This window comes from Colossoma macropomum, unplaced genomic scaffold (genome assembly GCF_904425465.1).
Source record: "Colossoma macropomum unplaced genomic scaffold, Colossoma_macropomum, whole genome shotgun sequence".
In the NCBI taxonomy this organism is placed as follows: domain Eukaryota; kingdom Metazoa; phylum Chordata; class Actinopteri; order Characiformes; family Serrasalmidae; genus Colossoma; species Colossoma macropomum.
Window position 1 is genome coordinate 18,692,605 of NW_023494798.1, and position 19,551 is coordinate 18,712,155.

General features: G+C 37.9%; 2 protein-coding genes across 2 annotated transcripts; one reads left to right on the forward strand and one right to left on the reverse strand.

The window, feature by feature from the left end:
* Window positions 1-304: 304 nt before the first annotated feature.
* On the forward strand, window positions 305-8,324 carry LOC118818292 (protein FAM180A-like). The gene is made up of 3 exons (XM_036585513.1): window positions 305-524; window positions 6,120-6,217; window positions 7,297-8,324. Exons 1-3 carry the CDS (start codon window positions 437-439, stop codon window positions 7,624-7,626), a joined length of 516 nt encoding a protein of 171 aa, XP_036441406.1. The 5' UTR covers window positions 305-436; the 3' UTR covers window positions 7,627-8,324.
* Window positions 8,325-8,364: 40 nt separating this feature from the next.
* zgc:110789 (Xan_ur_permease domain-containing protein) lies at window positions 8,365-16,174 on the reverse strand. The gene is made up of 12 exons (XM_036585512.1): window positions 15,874-16,174; window positions 14,656-14,796; window positions 14,102-14,259; window positions 11,838-11,997; window positions 11,426-11,607; window positions 11,128-11,248; window positions 10,885-11,041; window positions 10,046-10,299; window positions 9,738-9,902; window positions 9,536-9,644; window positions 9,038-9,133; window positions 8,365-8,804 (listed from the first exon to the last, which is right to left on the reverse strand). Exons 1-12 carry the CDS (start codon window positions 15,919-15,921, stop codon window positions 8,542-8,544), a joined length of 1,854 nt encoding a protein of 617 aa, XP_036441405.1. The 5' UTR covers window positions 15,922-16,174; the 3' UTR covers window positions 8,365-8,541.
* Window positions 16,175-19,551: the final 3,377 nt, after the last annotated feature.

Below are 19,551 nucleotides of genomic sequence, written 5' to 3' on the forward strand. Positions count from 1 at the left end.
TTCTCTCTCGCTATCTGTCTCTGTCTCTCTCTGTCTCTTTCTCTCTCTTGCCTCCTCTCTTTTATCTTTACATTCTGTTACATTCTGACCATTTCCAGATGAGAATGTAAGGTTAAGAGAAAGAAGGATAGAAAGTGAGAATAACAGAGTGAAAGTGTGTGTGTGTGTGTGAGAGAGAGAGAGAGAGAGAGAGAGAGAGAGAGAGAGAGATAGCTATAGACAGAGAGAGTGAGAATAACAGTCAGTGTGTGTTTGTGTGTGTGTGTGTGTGTGTGTGTGTGTGAAAGAGAGAGAGAGAGAGAGAGAGAGAGAGAGAGAGAGAGAGCAAGCACAGCTGAGATGTGTTAGTGTGTAGTGAATCCTCGTAAGGCTGTATTCTGACTCTATTCTGTGCCTCTGTGAGAATAACAGTGAGGAGGCTGAGAATAACAGCTCAATGCCGGCAATCATGTTACCCTGGACAGTCCTCATCGTCTCTCTGTTTTACTGCAATAGCATCAGTGCGACTTACCAAAGGAGAAGAGGTAAGAGAAACCTTAGCTTGAGTTTGTTTTGCACACAAACCAAATATAGAACCCCTTAAACTCTATGGACACATTGACTGTCCACACTTCAACTGCTTACTCTTATCACTACCTTTCAAAGAGTTTTATAGTAGCTACTGCATAAATAATAGTAGTTAAGGTACAAAACTTTACAAACAGTTAATAACTATATAGTAGCTCTGGAGCTTAAGGGGTTAACATAGTGTCATAGAACATTTCACCAGAGCAGTAGGGTCTATTGAGAATGGAACAGCGCCATGTCGAAACCTAGCAATGTTTTTAAAAGACCATGTGAGCATCATTACTGATCCAACCTCAAATCAGCATTGATCACTGTGTAGCAGATCTGAAACACTGCCCTGTTTGCAATAGATGTTTTGGATGTTTTCTTGCTAGTTTAATTATTAGTCACACACATACACCACTCATGAAAGCTGTTCTGATGTCATCTTGAGTGAAAGTATTTTCACAAAGTTTTTACTTTTTATTGGTTCTACGATTTTGGATCAATACACTGTAACATAAGCAAATACAATTAAACATATTTATTAATATCATTACATGTTATTGATATAAAGTTAATAATATAATATAAGCCACCGTTACTTTATTCCTAGTTGCTAATGCCTAGTGAATTCTTGTCTATGAATAATCAAAATATTGAACTCTTTTCAGAAATTGTGTTGTGTTGTCTGATGCTTACTTCAAAACAGCATTAAAGCTCTTTTCTGCATAGTTGTCCAATCCAACAGAAAAGAGTACTAACTATCTGCACCTGTTATTAATCCTGAAACAGTGAATAGGCTCCAGAGATGAACAACAACAGGAAACTGAAAGTCATTCAAGAATGAAACTTTCACCACTAACATTCTCAGAGTTGCTATGAAGAAGGCAAGATATGCAAAGCTATATTGACTTAAAATCAAATAAGCACTCAACTACTTCCAAGGATTAAACCTCTAAGATGATTTATAACATATATATATATAAACCTATATCTCTAAAACTTAACTTCATAGAAGAATAGAAAATACTTTCTAAAATCTGATAAAAAAAAAGAAAATGAAGAAAAAGGAAAAGTTGAGTTATGAGGAGGTTTTTTCTGACAATAATCCACTTACATAAGGAAGGGGAAAGTCAAAGGAGTTCTGAATTCCAAAAAATGATGAAAAGGTACGGAGAAAATGAGACTCCTAACAACCGTACAAGACCTGGTAGACCACCAAAACTGTCATCATCAAATAAACAGCACTTAAAACTTTCCTCTTTGAGAGATGAGAGAAAATCAAGCTCCACTTTTGCTTCAGATCTGAAAAAAACTCAACATTATACATCTGAGTGGATGTCTAGCTGTCAAGAAGCTGTAACTGAGAAAAGAAGAAAACTTGCAAATCAAACAAAGAAGCTGCTGTTGTTGACCAGCTGGTGTGCTGGTGACAAACTGAAAGCTAGTCTCCCCCCCCAAAAAAATGGAAGCTGTAAAAATACTGAAAAAAATGATACTGCATTTAGTTGTTGAGGCTTCTGTGTAATTTACTATTAAATATGTTTCATTTCTCTGACAGTGAAAAATTAAAAATAATGTAATAATAAATTACATAAATGAATGGTAGTCTCTGACTTACTGCATATATTGTTATTTTTTATTCCAGTACACTAACACTAGTGTTTTGTTTCTGTGGTGCTACTTGGAGATATTGACATTCCAATGGAACAAAAAACATTTTGCCAGTAGCAGAGATCCTAAATCCCAAAGGGAAATGCATGACTTGTTACATCACTGCACATGGATAGTCAGGCTGTGTGGACTTTTTCAATCTTTAGGCCTATTTAATCAGCCTGTAGTGTGGACCTTTTCAATCTTTAGGCTTATTTAATCAGAGCTGATAAGAATCTCTGAGCTGTAAAACATGAGGAGGACCCACTGAACTGCAGTGTGTTCAACCAATACTGAACGTCAGTGCCCTTCTCAACTGCTCTTGGTCAAAATCAACAAATCTGTGTCTCCAGGGTGTTGGTGAGTGAAATATGTAACTGGGACTGGTACATTATGCATGACCAGCTCCAGGTAAAACTAAGATCCAAACTGAATTCTAAATGATTTAGAACAAAAACACACTTAGTGCCCTTCTGGAAAACCTGTTTGGAGTAAAAATCACATTTCAGGGTTCATTTTCATAGTTATGCTTGTTCATTGTTGCTCATCATGTCTGAGAACTCTGTCCAATAACAAGTTTTGAGTGAGTTAGAGTCTTCAGACTTGTATCTGCTCCTCTACTCTTAAAATGAAGATTTCTAAATGGCTCTTGGCCTGAATAAACAGTTCTAGTGCAAATTTAACACCCTCATGCATTATTTACAAAATTGGTTCTTAAAAGCATTTTTCATTAAAAGGTTCTTTAAGTAACGAAAAGGGTACCTTTAGGAAACCTTACAGCATCACTTTAAATAACGCTTTTTGGCATCTTTATTTGTGTGAGTGTCTCTCTGCATCCAGCAGACCAAGTGTAATTTTCCTGTCTTCAGTTTTCTTTTTCTGCATTAGACAGACATGTTACATATCTTTGACTTTTCACACATTTTGTGAGGTAAATATAGTGATTTTCTCAATGGCTATTCAAAAAAAATCACAGTGCAACTGAGGTGACAGTGTAATTTAGGCTAAAGAGGGACTGATGTTCGGTGAGTGACTGTGATGTCTTGGCTTGTGTAACAATAGTCTCCACACAAAGAGTTAGGAATCCAGTGCAGGTTTATTGTGAGACAATGTCAGACAAGAGCTGAGTCGCTGCTGTACCAGGTCAAAACTCATCCTTCACACACAATCAGGCAAAACAGTCCAAAAATGCAATCCACGCATCAAAATCCAGTTCAGAAAATGCAGGGTCATGAGAATGCTCCAATTTGCACAGAAAATAAGCAAACAAGACATCACAATGTGTGAGTGTGTGCTCAGAGCTTATATTCACTTTACAATATTTCTGTAGAAAAATTACAGGACAAAGATCAGGTGAGTCTTGGCTGAAAACTCTGGAGATAGACATCTCTACGTGGAGAGGAGTTGGTGACTGCAGATGCAACACTTCAGTAGTTACATGGAAAATTGCATACTTGTGGATCATAACACAAAGAATATTAAGATGGTAGAAATGTTCCCTTTGCAATGCTGCTAAAACATAAACAAATCACTGCAGGAACAATATCTTATATATAGTATTTGAGCAATGTTGGAATTTAATTTTTTGTCTTGAAAACAAACCAAATTAGCTTCATTAATGTGCAATATCTTCTTGTGTCTACATCATAACGATATGTGCCAAGTCAAACAAGTCACGTAAGGGTAAACTCTAGCACTACCATGACATTATCGTGATACTGACATTAATATATAACTTAAGGGATTTTTTTTTATATATATCGTCCAAGGCTATTTGTTAATATAATGTTTACATCTGTAAGGGATTGCCCCAGATATTTGGGCCACCTTCAGCAGGGTGATCTAAGGCCCTGTGGTGACCCTGGCACTCAGAGGCCCCTGGCAGTTAGAGGCCCATGGAAGTTAGAGGCTCCTGGGAGTCAGAGGCTCCTGGCAGTCAAAGGCCCATAGCAGTTAGAGAACCATGGCAGTTAGAGGCTCCTGGCATTCAGGGTCCCTGGCAGTCAGACGCTCCTGGGGGTCAGAGACTCCTGGCAGTCAGAGGCCCCTGGCCCTGTCCACAATGCCCAGTCAGTAATCCCTCCCTGCTCCTAGACTTCTAGCAGTCACTTGCAGGGGTGTAAAGATATATTGAAAGTAGTGATTAAGCAGCACTCTTTTGAAATGTTAGAATCTATTAGAATTCATTATAATAACACTACATTTTCAGTTCAAATAATAAAAAATAAAAGTAGTGAATTTGTTTTTGTTTTTTATTGTTATTGTTCCTAAAGAATTAAAATTAAATTAAATAAAGATCTGCAGCCTACCAGTCAGCCAGTATGGAATACATTATTGGAAAAAATTACTTGGAAAATGTAACAATTTTAAGATGTTTGAGCAGAAAGCAGCTTGGAAGCTAGTGTGATATATTAGATTAAAAAATGCTGCATGCCTCTCAGATTTCAGATGCATTATTAACTTTTCTGTGAGTTTAATAACACTTGACCAACCCATCCACAAAGTTTCATACACTTACACCAGTGTGAACCAAAATATGTGGTTAAAGCTGTGGGCCCTTTTACAGAGCTGAGAGATCACCTGCAGCGTGAAGCACATGTGCTCCACCGCTTTGATATTCCTGCCTTTGAAGCCAGAGGTCAGGACTGGTCTGTCAGTCAGCTGATCACAGCAGCTTGTAGGGTAATACATACAATCAGTTCCAGACACAAGCGTGTTGCCTGCTTTATCTTGCTTTTGCCCTGTTTGCTCAGCCCTCTCAGCAAGTACCTATAAAATCCTTTGGCACACCATAGCTAACTGTCAGAGAGGATAATGTGTTCGACATTTACAGTGAGCCTGAGTTTTCATCTCAATATGTGATGTATTAAGGGTATGGCTCATGATATGGCTCAGCCAGATATTTCAGAAGATGAAGTCTTGCTTGTAACTTATTGCAATAAATGGTCCACATCATGGGAAACCAAACCTTCCCCTCTCTCTCTCTCTCTCTCTCTCTTTTTTTTGGAATCAGAGTTTGATGTAGTTCGTAAATATTGTAAAAGTTTCAAAAATGTTCAGTACCATTCACTCCCAAGTCCTACAGTCCGCATATGGAACATAGCAACTCCAGCACCACTGCTGTGTCTGATCCACTCAGACCAGCACAACACACACTAACACACCACTATCATCATGTCAGTGTTACTGCAGTGCTGAGAATGATCCAACACCCAAATAGTACCTTCTCTGTTAGGGGCCATGGGGGTCCTGATCACTGAAGAACGGGGTAAAAGGGGGCTAACAGAGTATGCAGAGAAACAGATGGACTACAGTCTGTACTTGTAGAACTACAAAGTGCACCTATATAGTAAGTGGAGCTGATGAAATGGTCAATGAGCGTAGAAACAAGGAGGTGGTCATAATGTTATGCCTGATCAGTGTACATCTGCATATTAAGCCTACAGAAGTTTAATGTTGAACATTGAACACTGAAGTTATAAGGAGTGTTTCAGCTGGACTGCTTTTTGAATAAAACACAATACAGGGCAGCCAATCAGAACACAGGACATTTGCAAAAATCTTTCTTAAAGATACACTAACAAAACAGCTTGTTTATTCTAAGAAATAAAGAGAAGCTGAAAATAGTCATGAAATATTGAATCATGGCTGGTTTTGGTACATAAAGTCACAAACATCACAAGAGAACCTAGTAAAATAAACAAGCAAAAATACAAGAAATAGTTGGGTAAATATTTCTTGTATGTGTAAAACCCACTCCAACTATTATGTATGAAAAAGGTTATTTTAAAACAGGCCTTTTTATTGATGTTGAAATAGTGCGCACTTTTGAATCAAGTATATTCAGTATATCATTTTTCGTTGTGTTCTTTAATGAGACACTTTGTGCTGCTTTATTGTTTTTGTTCCATCCACAGGTTTTTTCCCATCGGCATTCAGGGTGAAGAGGGGGACTGCATCATTGGTAAACCCCATATTTCAGAACTCTATTAAGGATGTCAATTTGCTATTTGAGGTGAGAAAATCTATATGGTTAAATATGAATATGATTGTAAAATGTGACCACTGTGGTCATGTTTTTGTAGCAAATGCCACAAACATGCTGTTTAAGTTGCAGCTTTTAAACTTTACTTGGTGTATCTAAATCGTTTTACTTTTTTTTTCGGACAACGTAAGTAATGTGTACAGCATACACTACTCTGAAAAAGGAGTACATTTAATTTACTTGATTCCAATGTATACATCATTTCCACATATACTGTATGGCAAAAAGTATGTGGACACCTTCTCATAACTCCTATATGAGCTTATTGGCATCCCATTCCAAAACCATAAGCATCAGTACAGAGATGCACTATGCATTCTGGTAGGTAGTGCTCTCCTGACATCCGCCAAACCCAGATTCATCCTTCAGACTGCCAATAGTAAAGCATGATTCTTCACGCCACAGATACGTTTCCACTGCTCCGGAGTCCAGTTGTGGAATGCATAACACCACTCCAGCCGAGGAATGGCATTGTGCCTAGTGATCTTAGGCTTGTATTCAGATGCTTAGCCATGAAAACTCATTTCATGAAGCTCCTAACTCCTAGTTGTTGTGCTGATGTTGTTTGCAGAGGCAATTTGGGGCTCTTTAATGAGTGATGCAACAGGATAGATGATTTTTACATGCTATGCGCTTCAGCTCACAATAATAGCACTTACAGTTAATGGGCAGATCTATCAGGGCAGAAATTTCATGAACTGGCAAAGGTGGCATCCTACAACAGTGCCATGTTTAAAGTCACTGAGCTCTTCAGTTTGACCCATTCTACTGCCAGTGTTTGTCTAGTGAGATCGCATTGCTATGTGCTTGATTTTATCCATCTGTTGGCAATGGGTGTGGCTGAAACACCTGAGCTCAATAATAAGGAAAGGTCTCCACATACTTTTGGTATATATTAGTGTATGTTACATCTACACAATTTCATCTTTCAGGTAAAATTTTTGGCAAAAATTAATTATTGCATTATTATTTGTATTATTATTATCACTTTTTTCAGTAAATTAAATAGCAGTAGACAGACTTTTATTTTAAGGTTCTGTGTACCTTAGATTCTACTGGCTGGGCTGGAGTTTGAAGATGAGCTTGGTCTGTTCTCAGTGCATGATGAAGAGCTGGCATCCCTTCGTCAAACACACAAGTTAGAAGTCATTTGTGACGACATACTGCCCAAGACGCTGCCAGAGGTGCGCAGATTGACCTTTGCTCTGGTCCAGGGTGTGGGTGCCCTTAGGAGAAAAGACTTTGAACGCTTGGTGCTGACGTTGGTTTACACGGCTCAACAAATGGCTCAGGCCAGCACTGCTCACCAAAGAGATGCCTGGGCAGAGTCCTTCATCAGCCTCTACAATGCCATAAAGCAAGACCTCACCAGCCAATAGAGCAACTGGTAGAGAGACAACTTAAACTTTTTGGAAATGCCTAGCAAGTTTAGGCCAGTTGCAGCAAAAACGAAAAGATGGACTGAAGCATCTTTGAAATGTTAGGAATTCAAGTTTTTCTCTATATGTGTATGGGTTTGTTTTTGTACTTTTTCAAGTAGGGGAAAAACAGGAAAAACAAGGCCAACTTACAATGTGAAACCAATCAAAATGTTCTGACATTGTAATATGCTTTCTACAAAAGCTCCATGTTTTTTTTTAACAAAGGAGCAAAACCATTTCTTTTTTTGTCACCAAAGGTTAAGGTTAGGGTTATGATAAGGCTTAGAAAATTCTTATTACATACAGGTATTTACATATATGTAGTACATATGAGACATTGAAAGTATTACTGCTTTCAGTAAAATCACTTGCAATTGCAAGACTTAACAAACCAGAAATGTATAACGAATGTGCTATGTGTGCATAACTTAAAGATGTGTAAAACACTGAATGATTTTTTTTTGATCTTGTATCTTTTTTATAAAATATATGGTTATTTTAACAACAGTATTTCCTTTATTGAAGCACCATGAGTGAAAAACAAAACAACTCCTTGCAAAACAAATGGGAACTTAAACATGTGTAGTTTCAAGAATATATGCACTTTCATATTAAAGTCATCATCTGTATCCAGTTTTCATTACAAAAATTAAGATCAAGAAAATAGGTTCAGTATAAAAGAAATATATATGTGAGCCCAAGAGAGCTGCCTCAGGTCTTTAGTGAGGTCAGAGAATTTGTCATTGTTTTTTTTTTACTGTGACCCCAGCCTTCATAGCTTTTGCTTCCAGACAGGTAGTTTGCATCAGATATTGGGTGGAGAGTACCTGCCCAAACTGCATTGACCACAGCAGAAGATGTCCTCGTACGTGATTATAGTGCCACTGCCACTATGATATGTGTGTCGTTTTTGCTAGGCTCCTTCTTGTCCAGTGAGATTGAACTGCTGGGGCTGATATTTTCTGGTCTGGCTTTATATGAAGGGCAGAAAGGCACATATCTAACCCAGGAACAGGAGGAGAGACGGGAGCTGATTCCACAGGGAAGCCCATAGACCTCATCGCTCTCGAGGGTGTTCTCAGAATCATCTTCATGGGCCTTGTTCCATGCAACTATACCTCGCTCACGTTTTGTCCCTGTGGGAGAAATACAGATGGTCAAGTTGCATGAATCTTGGAAGTCTGGCACATTCTATACAATCTGCTTTGTTCAGTAAGTATATTTGGTCCTGACACATACACTGTTCAATGAGCTAAGTTTAGAACACAGATGCTAAGTGCTAGACATAGAGTTCATTTCACAGACACATTCTTCTACAAGCTAAGTTTAGCACTTATAAAGGACTCTCAGTTAAACTAATAAAGCTCACCAGGGATGGTGTTGTCAAGAATAAATCCAAAGAACCCTCCCACAAACATGCTGGTTGTCAGAAGAACCTGAAGCACTTGATCCAACTCAACAATACCTGAGACATGGAGAGAAATATCAGCATTTATACTCTCAAAAGGAATTCTCAGTGGGTTTTCAGCTTTCATTCATAAATAGAACATTGTAGGTTTAAGCTTCTAATATTATGTCCTTCTACAATGCTTGTGTTCTCAAGCTATGGGCAGTTCTGTGTTAGGGTTTTAAGAACCTCTCATTGTCTAGTACAGCATTCCTTGTTGGTTCCTCTGGTAAATCTTTGGTGAGCACCAAAGATATTCCCTTAAGCCAACAAGCAAAGGAACCATAACCATATTTATGTTTGTTCCCTATAGAGGAGTACTTATTTTCACTTGGAAAACATGTCATTTGACTGGGGTGTTCAAACTTTTGCATAATTATGCAATGATTTTTTTGTTAAATACATCAATGACCGTGTTACCTGTTGCTATGGCAGACGGGTTTTTCATTATCCAGTTTGGGATGGCAAGCCCAGTTAACATTGAGAATCCAAAGATGAAGATGTTACGAGACGAGTTCATATCTGCATACTGTAAAACGATACAGTATAAAATGAATGTAAAAATAGTGTTAAGTCGTAGGTGAAAAACACACACTCCTCTAAAAAGCTTCAGTCTACTCACCTGTAGATTTGAAATTCCAGCTGCAGATATGACCCCAAACATGACTAAAAACATCCCTCCGATGACAGGTGTTGGAATAGTAGTAAATATGGCTCCAATTTTCCCAAACACTCCAATAATGATCATGATGAAACCACCAGCAACAATCACCATGCGACTGCCAACCTGCAAAGACAAAGGCTTTGCTCAGCAATCATCTTTGTTTCTATTTCTGCATCCTGCATTCTTTAATATTAGTAATTATTTTTTACTGAAAATAAAATGTGATTAGGTGCTGTAGCAGAATAAACATTTTCAGGACCTCTCACCTTAGTTATGCCTAGTGCCCCTACGTTCTCGCTGTAAGAGGTGGTCCCATTGCCTGTACCCCAAGCCCCTGCTAGCAGACAGCCCAGGCCTTCAATCCCAATACCCCTGCTGATGGCATGTTTGGGTGGAGGTGGGGCACCAGATAACCTGGCACAGGCATGGTAGTCACCCACTGACTCAATCATTGAGGATATGATCCCCGCTAGGATTCCTAACACACCTGCCAAGCTCACAGTTGGTAAGCCCCACTGCCCTGAATGTGGATAAAGATTAAAAAAAAGACTCATAATTGTAAACATTCAATTCATCAACCACTATAATTCAGTGGTTGAGATGCAAACAAAGTCATCCAGAATAGTACAGAGAAACTTACTGACTCAGATTTTCTTTGCAGTAGTGCTAATAGGAACCAGGTATTGCAATTCTTGCAATGTAAATAAAATGACCAGTGAATGTGTTTTCTGAGTTTTAGCATGTCATGTCATGTTGAGGATGGAAAAATAGTGGTAAACTGAAAAAGTAAGTTTTCTTTATGGACTGTTTTGCCTTAAAGCACCCTGCATGTACCTCTCTGTTATAAATAGATATAAATATGTTTCATGCCAAAGTTTTATCTCAAAACTGTTCTAGAAATAACTTTCTGTAAGGTATAAACCTTTCAGACGTCTGGTTCTTTTCACCACCACTGTGTACAATTTTGACTCTGCAAATTCATCTAGCGTAACACATTTCACTCCAAACCACTGAGAATAACTTTGTTTACATCTTAAAAATTTAACAATGCAGAAAATCAGTGGAATTACCCATTAGGATTTTTTTTTCTATAATGGTTCAGTACCTGGATATGGAAACCTAAACCAGGGTGCACTTCCTATCACATCCCCTTTGATGTCCGTTCGAGCTAGATAGCCATATTGGTCTGGTTCAGAGGGCAGGACGTTATAGATGGTGAAAAGGTAGCAGATGAGCCAAGAAACAGTGATTCCCAGGAGCACCTGAGGAGTCAGTCCAAAGACAAGCTACCTTATGAACAACCCTTATGTCATAAAAACCCTGCTGTGCTACTTATTTATGGACTTACAGGAAGAATCTGGAAGATATACATCCTAGAGGTATGAAATTTCTTGGCCTTGCTGTATGTAGGCATAGGAATAGCAATGTGGCGGAGATACTGTGAGAAGAGAACGATCAAGCATGTGGTCCTGTGGAAAAAGAAAAGACAACAGTAGGTCTTATTTAACTGCTTACTGCTGTTGCATGACAAATTCAGTGACAGTCCACTCAATAAAATGATTTGTGTAGGCTTAAACAAGCACATCCAAAATTATACATATGCCACCCTCAGTGGAGCTGAAACTGTTGTATTGGTTGCCACCTACATGGCTGAGATGCCCCAGTGGTTCCCTGCATTTGCTCCAGCAGAGTCAAACAGGGACAGGCCAATAAGGGAGATGGTTGGTGCGATGGTCAGAGGACCGATGAACCGCATGAAGAGGCCAATGAGACCAGAGAATCCCACCAGCACTTGGAACAGGGAGCCCACCATGATGGAACCCTGGAGCTGTTAGAGTAGAACAAACACAAGCATACTTCTCAGTTGTTTGGTGTCCCATTTCACAACCCCATATTGAAATAGAATGTATTGAAAATGCATTACAATATATTTGATTTATATTATGTAATATATTAAATAAATTCAAAATTCAATGTATGCCAATATATACCATTTTCATATAGGACTACTATCTCCAGTTTTAATCTATCTGTCAGGTCAACCAGTGTAGCACCTACCACTTGCATGCGACTCTGCCAGACATGGATGAACTCAGGGGATGATGTATTGACCAGAGTGGCATTCTGGGTCCATGCAGGACAGGCCCACTCTGGCATGGACAGTAAGGCCATTGAAGGTGCAAGAAGAGTAAATGTTCCACCTTGAAGAATAGGCAACCTACCATTGATAGAGGAGAGATCAAAAACAGTCAAATTAAGCTGATGCCTGCTTTCAGTAAATAATGCATGACATATGATCCTGCTCATGAAAGACTGTATTTAAATTCTTATAAGTGACAATTATTGAAACATTTGGTATTATCAGTATTCAAAATAACATTTTTATAACAAATGTATGGAACATCATGTGCATTTGGTCTCTTATCACCAGCCAGCAGATTCGTATTTAACACATGCAAGTACAAATAAGATGCATCTGTTGTGCTGCTCACTGGGGCCTTTGTTGGTCTTAAAAGAATCTTGAGTGGATTAGATTCTGTGAGGCATTTAAAACTATAATACTTTTTAATTAGGATTTCCAAAGGTTAATACAAGATAAAGCCTTTATGGCTCCAAAATTATGCAACACTATAATAGTAATATTGCTATGGCATTATTTATATTTATAGCTGCCACTGAACAAGGTACATTATGAGAAACAATAAAAGTCTATCCATAACAACATCTTTATATGTTAAGCATTTTATGGTCTTACTGCTTTCTGACCTCTGGCCTGCTGTGGAGAGGTGGAGAAAGCTCCAATATGGTCAAGACTGTGGAATGTGGATTTGAAGTGTGCTGAAATCCAGACTTAATAAGATTTAAAATTCCTCTCTAATCCTATTACAGTCCTCAATGTCTGTAAAGATGCACATGTGCTAGCTTTACAGTAGTGCAAAATGCTGATCCTACAAAACAGGCCATGACCATTCTAATACTATCTACAGAATGGACTGGACAGGGCACATAGTCTGACCAGTGAGATCACTGAATCTTATATTTATATACAATTCAAAAGAGTGCATGTGAACAGTTTCTATTATCAAGATCAACTAACAGTTCTAATAGTGGAGCACAATGGAGTTTGTTTCAGCTTAGTGAAGCCTTAGCTTATTATAAGATAAAAGCATAGCCAAGCCTACATCACATAAATATTTCTGGATCAATGAACAGTTAGGCTAAAAGTCTGGATTATTTTATGGTGAAATTATTTGTTCTCTCATACAAAGTAGCAGCATGCACTCGTGAGTGGATTTGTAATGTGATCAATTATACAATAGGTCTTTTATTAGAAGTGGATTAAAGAATTAAGATAAAGTAATATTAAGATAAAGAGTTAAGAAAAGTAAATCAAAAGAGAAGCATTTTAAGTCACAGGACACAAAACTTTAGTTGATTTTGTGCTTTTTGTTACTCCATGCACTTCATGTAGTATAACACGATATGTAGACCTAAACACATAATGCATATATGAAAGCAAACATAGCCTATTTATTATTTTTCTTTAGACGTATTTTATTACCGATAATATTAGTAGTAGTACATTGATGTGAATAATAATAATAATAATAATAATAATAATAAAATACAGATGAAACTGAATTTACTAATCACTTCTTTCTGGTTTTATTGGCATTTAAACATAATGATAATGCATTATATAGTTTTCTGAACATTTCACACCGCCACTGTCGCAACTTTTTTGGAAGGTGTTGCAGGCATCAAATTCTGAATGAGTGCATATTTACAAAAAACAATGAAACTGATAAGATAAAACTTTAAATATCTTGTCTTGGTACATTTTTTGTTTTAATATAAGTCAAACTGGGTTTGACTCTGTTTATATTTGCATTTCACATACTGTCCCAACTTTTTTGAAATTAAAGCTTGTGTATGATGTCATTTCAGTCAGTAAAATTATTTTTTTGAAGTGATGAAACATTTGATGGTCCACTGTATCTTATCAGATCTTAATAAAGTGATTTATATCACAGGTAAATGACACATCATTATACATTATTACATTATTTACTCAAGCAACCATTCATACATGTTATATATTCCATTATATAAGTCCAGTGTCATAATTTCATAGTACTTTCTTATCGTACTGACTCACAACTGGACTTGCAAACAAAAAATATTATCTAATCTTCATCTCAAATACTCAAAAAGCCCACCACCTGTGCTACCTCTCCATAACTCATTTATAGAATAGCTGTTTTTTGTGGTGACCTGGATTCTTTCGTAATGGAATGAGTGACAAGGCCTTAAAGAGGTACCTGACGCCCAGAGTGACCTGCAGTAAGGTGCACATCCCTGAAACAAAGAAGATTGTGCTGATCAGGTGACTCTGAGTGAGTCCATCATGCTGCAAACACAGACCCTGAGACAGGATGAGCGGGATGGCAATGATTCCACCAAATGCAGTCAGGCAGTGCTGCAAAACAGGAGAGAGAACGTGATTGTGCTTCATTACCTACTGCAAAAAATAGTGGTGTCTTAAAGAGTACTTCAGTGTGAGACCACAGAAGAACCACTTTTGGTTCCCACCTGATGGTGGACGGTTCTTTAAAGAACTAAAAGTGGTTCTAGGATGGGCCTAGATGTTTAAAATGGCCAGTCTTAATACTTGCTTTTAATTATATTCACACTAAAATAATCTTTTTTATAACAGTGAAGACTAAATTGTCTTAAAGTCTATGACCTTCTACTTTATCCAATCAATCACTCAAAGGGCTGTATTTCATCTTAGGATAAGGAAATAATACAGGAAATGCTTGCGCTTACAGGAAATTGGCTGCTGGTATTTGAGGAAAGGAATCCCCAGGATTACCTGAATCCCCAGGATGATGCATAAGTACCACGGTGGTACATCAGTAACACAATAAGCTAATTTGTTCCTGCCGTCTTCTTCTGACGTATCTGCATCCTGCTCATCAGGCAACCCACAGAAACGATTTACCACACCGTCAACCTGGAGAGCAAAGAGCACATAAGAATGAGTGAGATTTATGATGAGGAAGTAGATACTATAGTATTAGATGTTTATAGACAGTATGTCTATAGGCCATAAGTTCCTACAGACTGTTCCAGTTTAGATCCAAAAGAAACACACAGTATGAGGTCTCAGCACATGTTAACCTAGCAACTTAGTGACCACGTTAGCTGTTAATTGTAATACAGTATTGAATTGTTCAGCTGACAACTGGCCTTGCCAAAGTTTATTCAGGCTAAGGGTCCTGAAAAAAAACCTGAATCAGCTCTCCACACCCCAAGTCAAACAGAAACATGACTTTTTTTTTTTACTAACTTGAATAGCAAGTGTTTTGATTTGTTTTGCTCAGACTTGAAATGTGAATCTCTAAGTGGCCAGTGTTTGTTTGTTCCCAACCACATCAGATTCCACCAGTTACACATTGCCTGTGCATTCTACTTTGGCATGACAACGACAACAGCAACTAGAACAGCATAGAAATGATTAACAGAGTGAATAGAAATGATTCATGAGGTTAACAATTTAGATTACAGCAATGTTTACTACTGCTTATCACCAAGAAGGGTTTGTCTGGACAAAGGAAATAATAGAAAATACCAGATTACACAGTTCTGAACAACAAAGTGGTGACAATGACACTTAATATGCATTATACATTGAATTATACATAGAATATGGTGTTTTCACCCTCAGATTCATGAACATAGCTCTAGAAAAGCACGCTTGAGAGATGCAACACCTTTGTTTACATCGTCACTGTTTGTAAACAAACAGTGAAAATGCTTCATGATGGAGCAAGAAAGTTGCCCCTTCAGTCACTGTCAGGAACACATGTATATGTGCAAATGCATATGGTTTATGTAATGAAAACATAAACAATGTGTTCAAAACATAAACAGTGACTAATGAACTCAATGTTTGGTCTTTACACCTTGCACTTTACACTTCACACATTCCTTTTTCTATACACTTTTTATATCAGAATCACAAATCAGAAACTGATAAACATAATTTGTCTTCATACTGACCTGACTGTAAAAAAATAACCATACTCACAGCAAAAGCATAGTTATCCATCCCATTGCTCTCCTTTTCTGGAGCCATGAGTCCAATGTGTCCTCAAAAGTCTGAAGCACAAAACAGTCCAAAGTCCCAAAGAAAGAGCTTGATAGAAAGTGAAATATGAAAGGAGCGAAGGAGAGAGAATCACAGAGAGTGTGAAGGAGGAGAGAAATAGAGGGGCGAGAGAGGACAGGGGACAGTCGGGTGGTGCTGAAGGCTGCTGCTGCTGCTCCTGGAGCTGATTGTAAGTGCAATGAGACCTATCAGCTGATCATGTGAACTCAATTCAGCAGAGCTAGAGAGCAGCTGACTGAAGCCTCGTGCTGACAGAGTAGAGCACTGTCTTACACACCCACGCCCACACAAACACACACACACATGCACGCATGCACTCACACACCCAACGCCACACACGCACACACACACACACACAAACAGACATGCATAAATATATACACACGTACAAATGCTCAAACATACTTGAAAATCATTCACAATGGTGCTCTCTCTTTCTCTCTCTCTCTCTCTCTCTCTCTCTCTCTCACTCTCTCTCTCTCTAGCTCTCCTTGGATAGAAGTTAATAACTGCTTATCCCAAACGAGTAATTATTTTCCATAATATCGACAAAGTAGATTAAACCTTTTGTGTTTGTATAGTTTAAATGTGAATGATATCCATCCATCCATCATCTAAACCTCTTATCCTTCTGGGTCGCGGTGGAGTGCTGGAGCCTATCCCAGCTGTCATTGGGCAGAAGGCAGGATACACCCTGGACAGGTCGCCAGTCCATTGCAGGACAGACAGACAGACATACACATTCACACACACACTCACACCTAGGGGCAATTTAGCATGTCCAATTGGCCTGACTGCATGTTTTTGGACTGTGGGAGGAAACCGGAGTAAACACACAGACATGGGCTTGCTCACTGGGGGCTTGGACCCGGATTCTTTGTAAAGCTGCTTTGTGACAACATCTGTTGTAAAAGGCGCTATATAAATAAATTTGACTTGACACGGGGAGAACATACAAACTCCACATAGAAATGACCCTGGTCACCCGGCCGGGAATTGAACCCAGGCCCTTCTTGCTGTGAGGCGACAGCGCTACCCACTGCGCCACCCTGCCGCCCGATATGAATGATATCAATTTCTATATTTGAAATATGAACTTTACATTTAAAAATCCTTTTAGCCACATATACCTACTCTTACCTCAGGACACTGGTAGAATTTAGACTATAAAATATATGTATAAACATATATTTATTCCATTCTTAAGTCATTCAAAATTACTATAATAACTTAAATTTTTAAAAATACATACAGATGTCAAAACTGGCATTTGTTTTAGGTAGAACATGCCGAGACAGTATTTTTTTTTTTCAGTTGATACGTTTCATATTACTGTTCTGTTACTGTTCAAGTACTTTCTTCGCACACTTCTGAGTTCATGATCCCATGAACACATTAACTCAAGCTCACTGACACCATTATAAGAAAAACAGCCTCAGACTTTCATGTGTCTACCTATGCAAGTACTAAGCAAATTCAAAGTGCACAGAAAAAACAAATGTGCATACTGTGTGCAGACTTTTAAAAAGTAGCATAAAAAGTACTAGAAATGTGGTTTGGGCTGATCTAGGATTCCTCTCTTATGTACTATGACTTTACTGACAGAAACAGGTCCTAGATCAGCACTTCTACTCTGCGAGGTTTCCTGAGTATGAGCCAGTGTGAGCTTCAGGGGGGGAAGATTAATTAAAAATATAAAAATTCATCAGTCCATCAGCCAATTTGACTGTAAAGACATGAGAAAAATTAGAAAAAGTTTGGCACACCCCTATTAAAAAGTACTATGTATGCCTAAAAAAGATATTATACATGCTTAAAAAGTAGTATGTATACTGTTCACATACTTAAAAAGGTATTTTTCATGCCTGAAAAAGTACTATGTATATACTGAGTGCTTACTTCAAAGTAGTAGGCATTATAAATGTATACATAAAAGTAGTTTACATACTTAATCAAGTAGTATGAATACTATTTGCATAATTAAAAGGTATTATGCATGCTTAAAACAGTGGTATGCAATTTATATGCAAGCTTATTTTTAAGCATGCATACTTACAATCAGTGCATCCCTATCAAAAAGTACTATGTATACTTAAAAAGACATTGTGTGTGCTTAAAGTGGAGTATACACATTATACACATGCTTAAAAATGTAGCATGCATAATAAGTCAAGTAGTATGCATACTGTTTATATACTTGCTTAAAAAGTAGTATGCAATTTATAAGCATACTTATTTTTAAGGATGCATACTTACAAAGTAGTATGCATACTTAAAAAGGTGTCCTGGACGCTTAAAAATAGTATGCATATGGTATGCATGCTTTTTTTCAGTATGCATGGTTTAAAAAAGTAGAATGTACACTGTCTGCATATTTAAAAAAATAGTATTAGTAGTAGTGTACGTAAATAGTAATAATAGTAATAGTAATAGTAATAGTAATAGTAATAGTAGTGTACTTAAAAAGTAGAATGTATACTGTTTGCATTCATAAAAGAGTAGTATGCATGCTAAGAAAGTAGAGTATGTGCATGCTTAAAAAAGTAGTTCGCATACTTTGCATAGACTAAAAAATAGTATTAATTCTTTAAGAGGAGAGGAGAATAAAGGAGAAGAGAAAAGAAGGTAAAAGACATGAATAGAGCAGAGAATTGAAAAGGAGAGGAGAATAAGGAAGAGAAGAGAAGAGAAGAGAAGAGAAGAGAAGAGAAGAGAAGAGAAGAGAACATGAGGACATTACTTAGGTGAATAGAGAGCATATCCTCTAAACTCCTACAGACCGCAGGCTGAGTTCTAATCACATGACTCTCATTCAGAGACTCAAAACACTAAAACCACAAATCTAATCAGCCTCTCGTTCACCAAATTTAGAACTGTACAACATGCCTCAAATGCAATTCCTCTTACTCATTCACTTCGATTTGCTATCAGACATTCTTTGAAAGAATGTCACCCAAAATGTTAGCTTGGCTAGCATCTAGGATTTCCAGGGCAATAGTAGCAATGTTAGCTTTATTAGCAATGTTTACTCTTTGGGTTGAGGAAACTAGTAAAGAGAGTTTTTTTATTATATAGTTAATAACCAATGATGTCAGAAGCCCCAGTTTACTAATGAGAGAAGAGCATTAGGGGTTTTCAAACAGGACACGTGCAACTCAAGTGATATCTATCCAGTTATTACTCTGAGTTTGCTTGACTCACAGAGAGCGTATGTAATTAGTCGTTATAAGTGAAATGGAGTCAGCTGGAAATTGATGTCACATGAAGGCACGCTGGATGGGCTGGGGATGCTTGAAGGTACAGTAAGTCATGAGTTCTCTTTACACTGTATTTCCTGTTAGCTCTGTAACTTTCTTTACACGCTGCACTGCACATCCCAGAGCTACTATAGCACACACATATCTGCAGTAGTGCACGAGGAGACCCTGAAGGCCCTTAAGGCCAACATACAAACTTGACTCACTCTCACACTATCATAGTCTTACTCACACTGTCAAATTCTATACATACACACATTAGACTATGACGGTATGTGTGAGTGTCAAGTTTGAATATTGGCCTAAAAGGCTTCTCATAAATGAACACTCAAAGCTAACA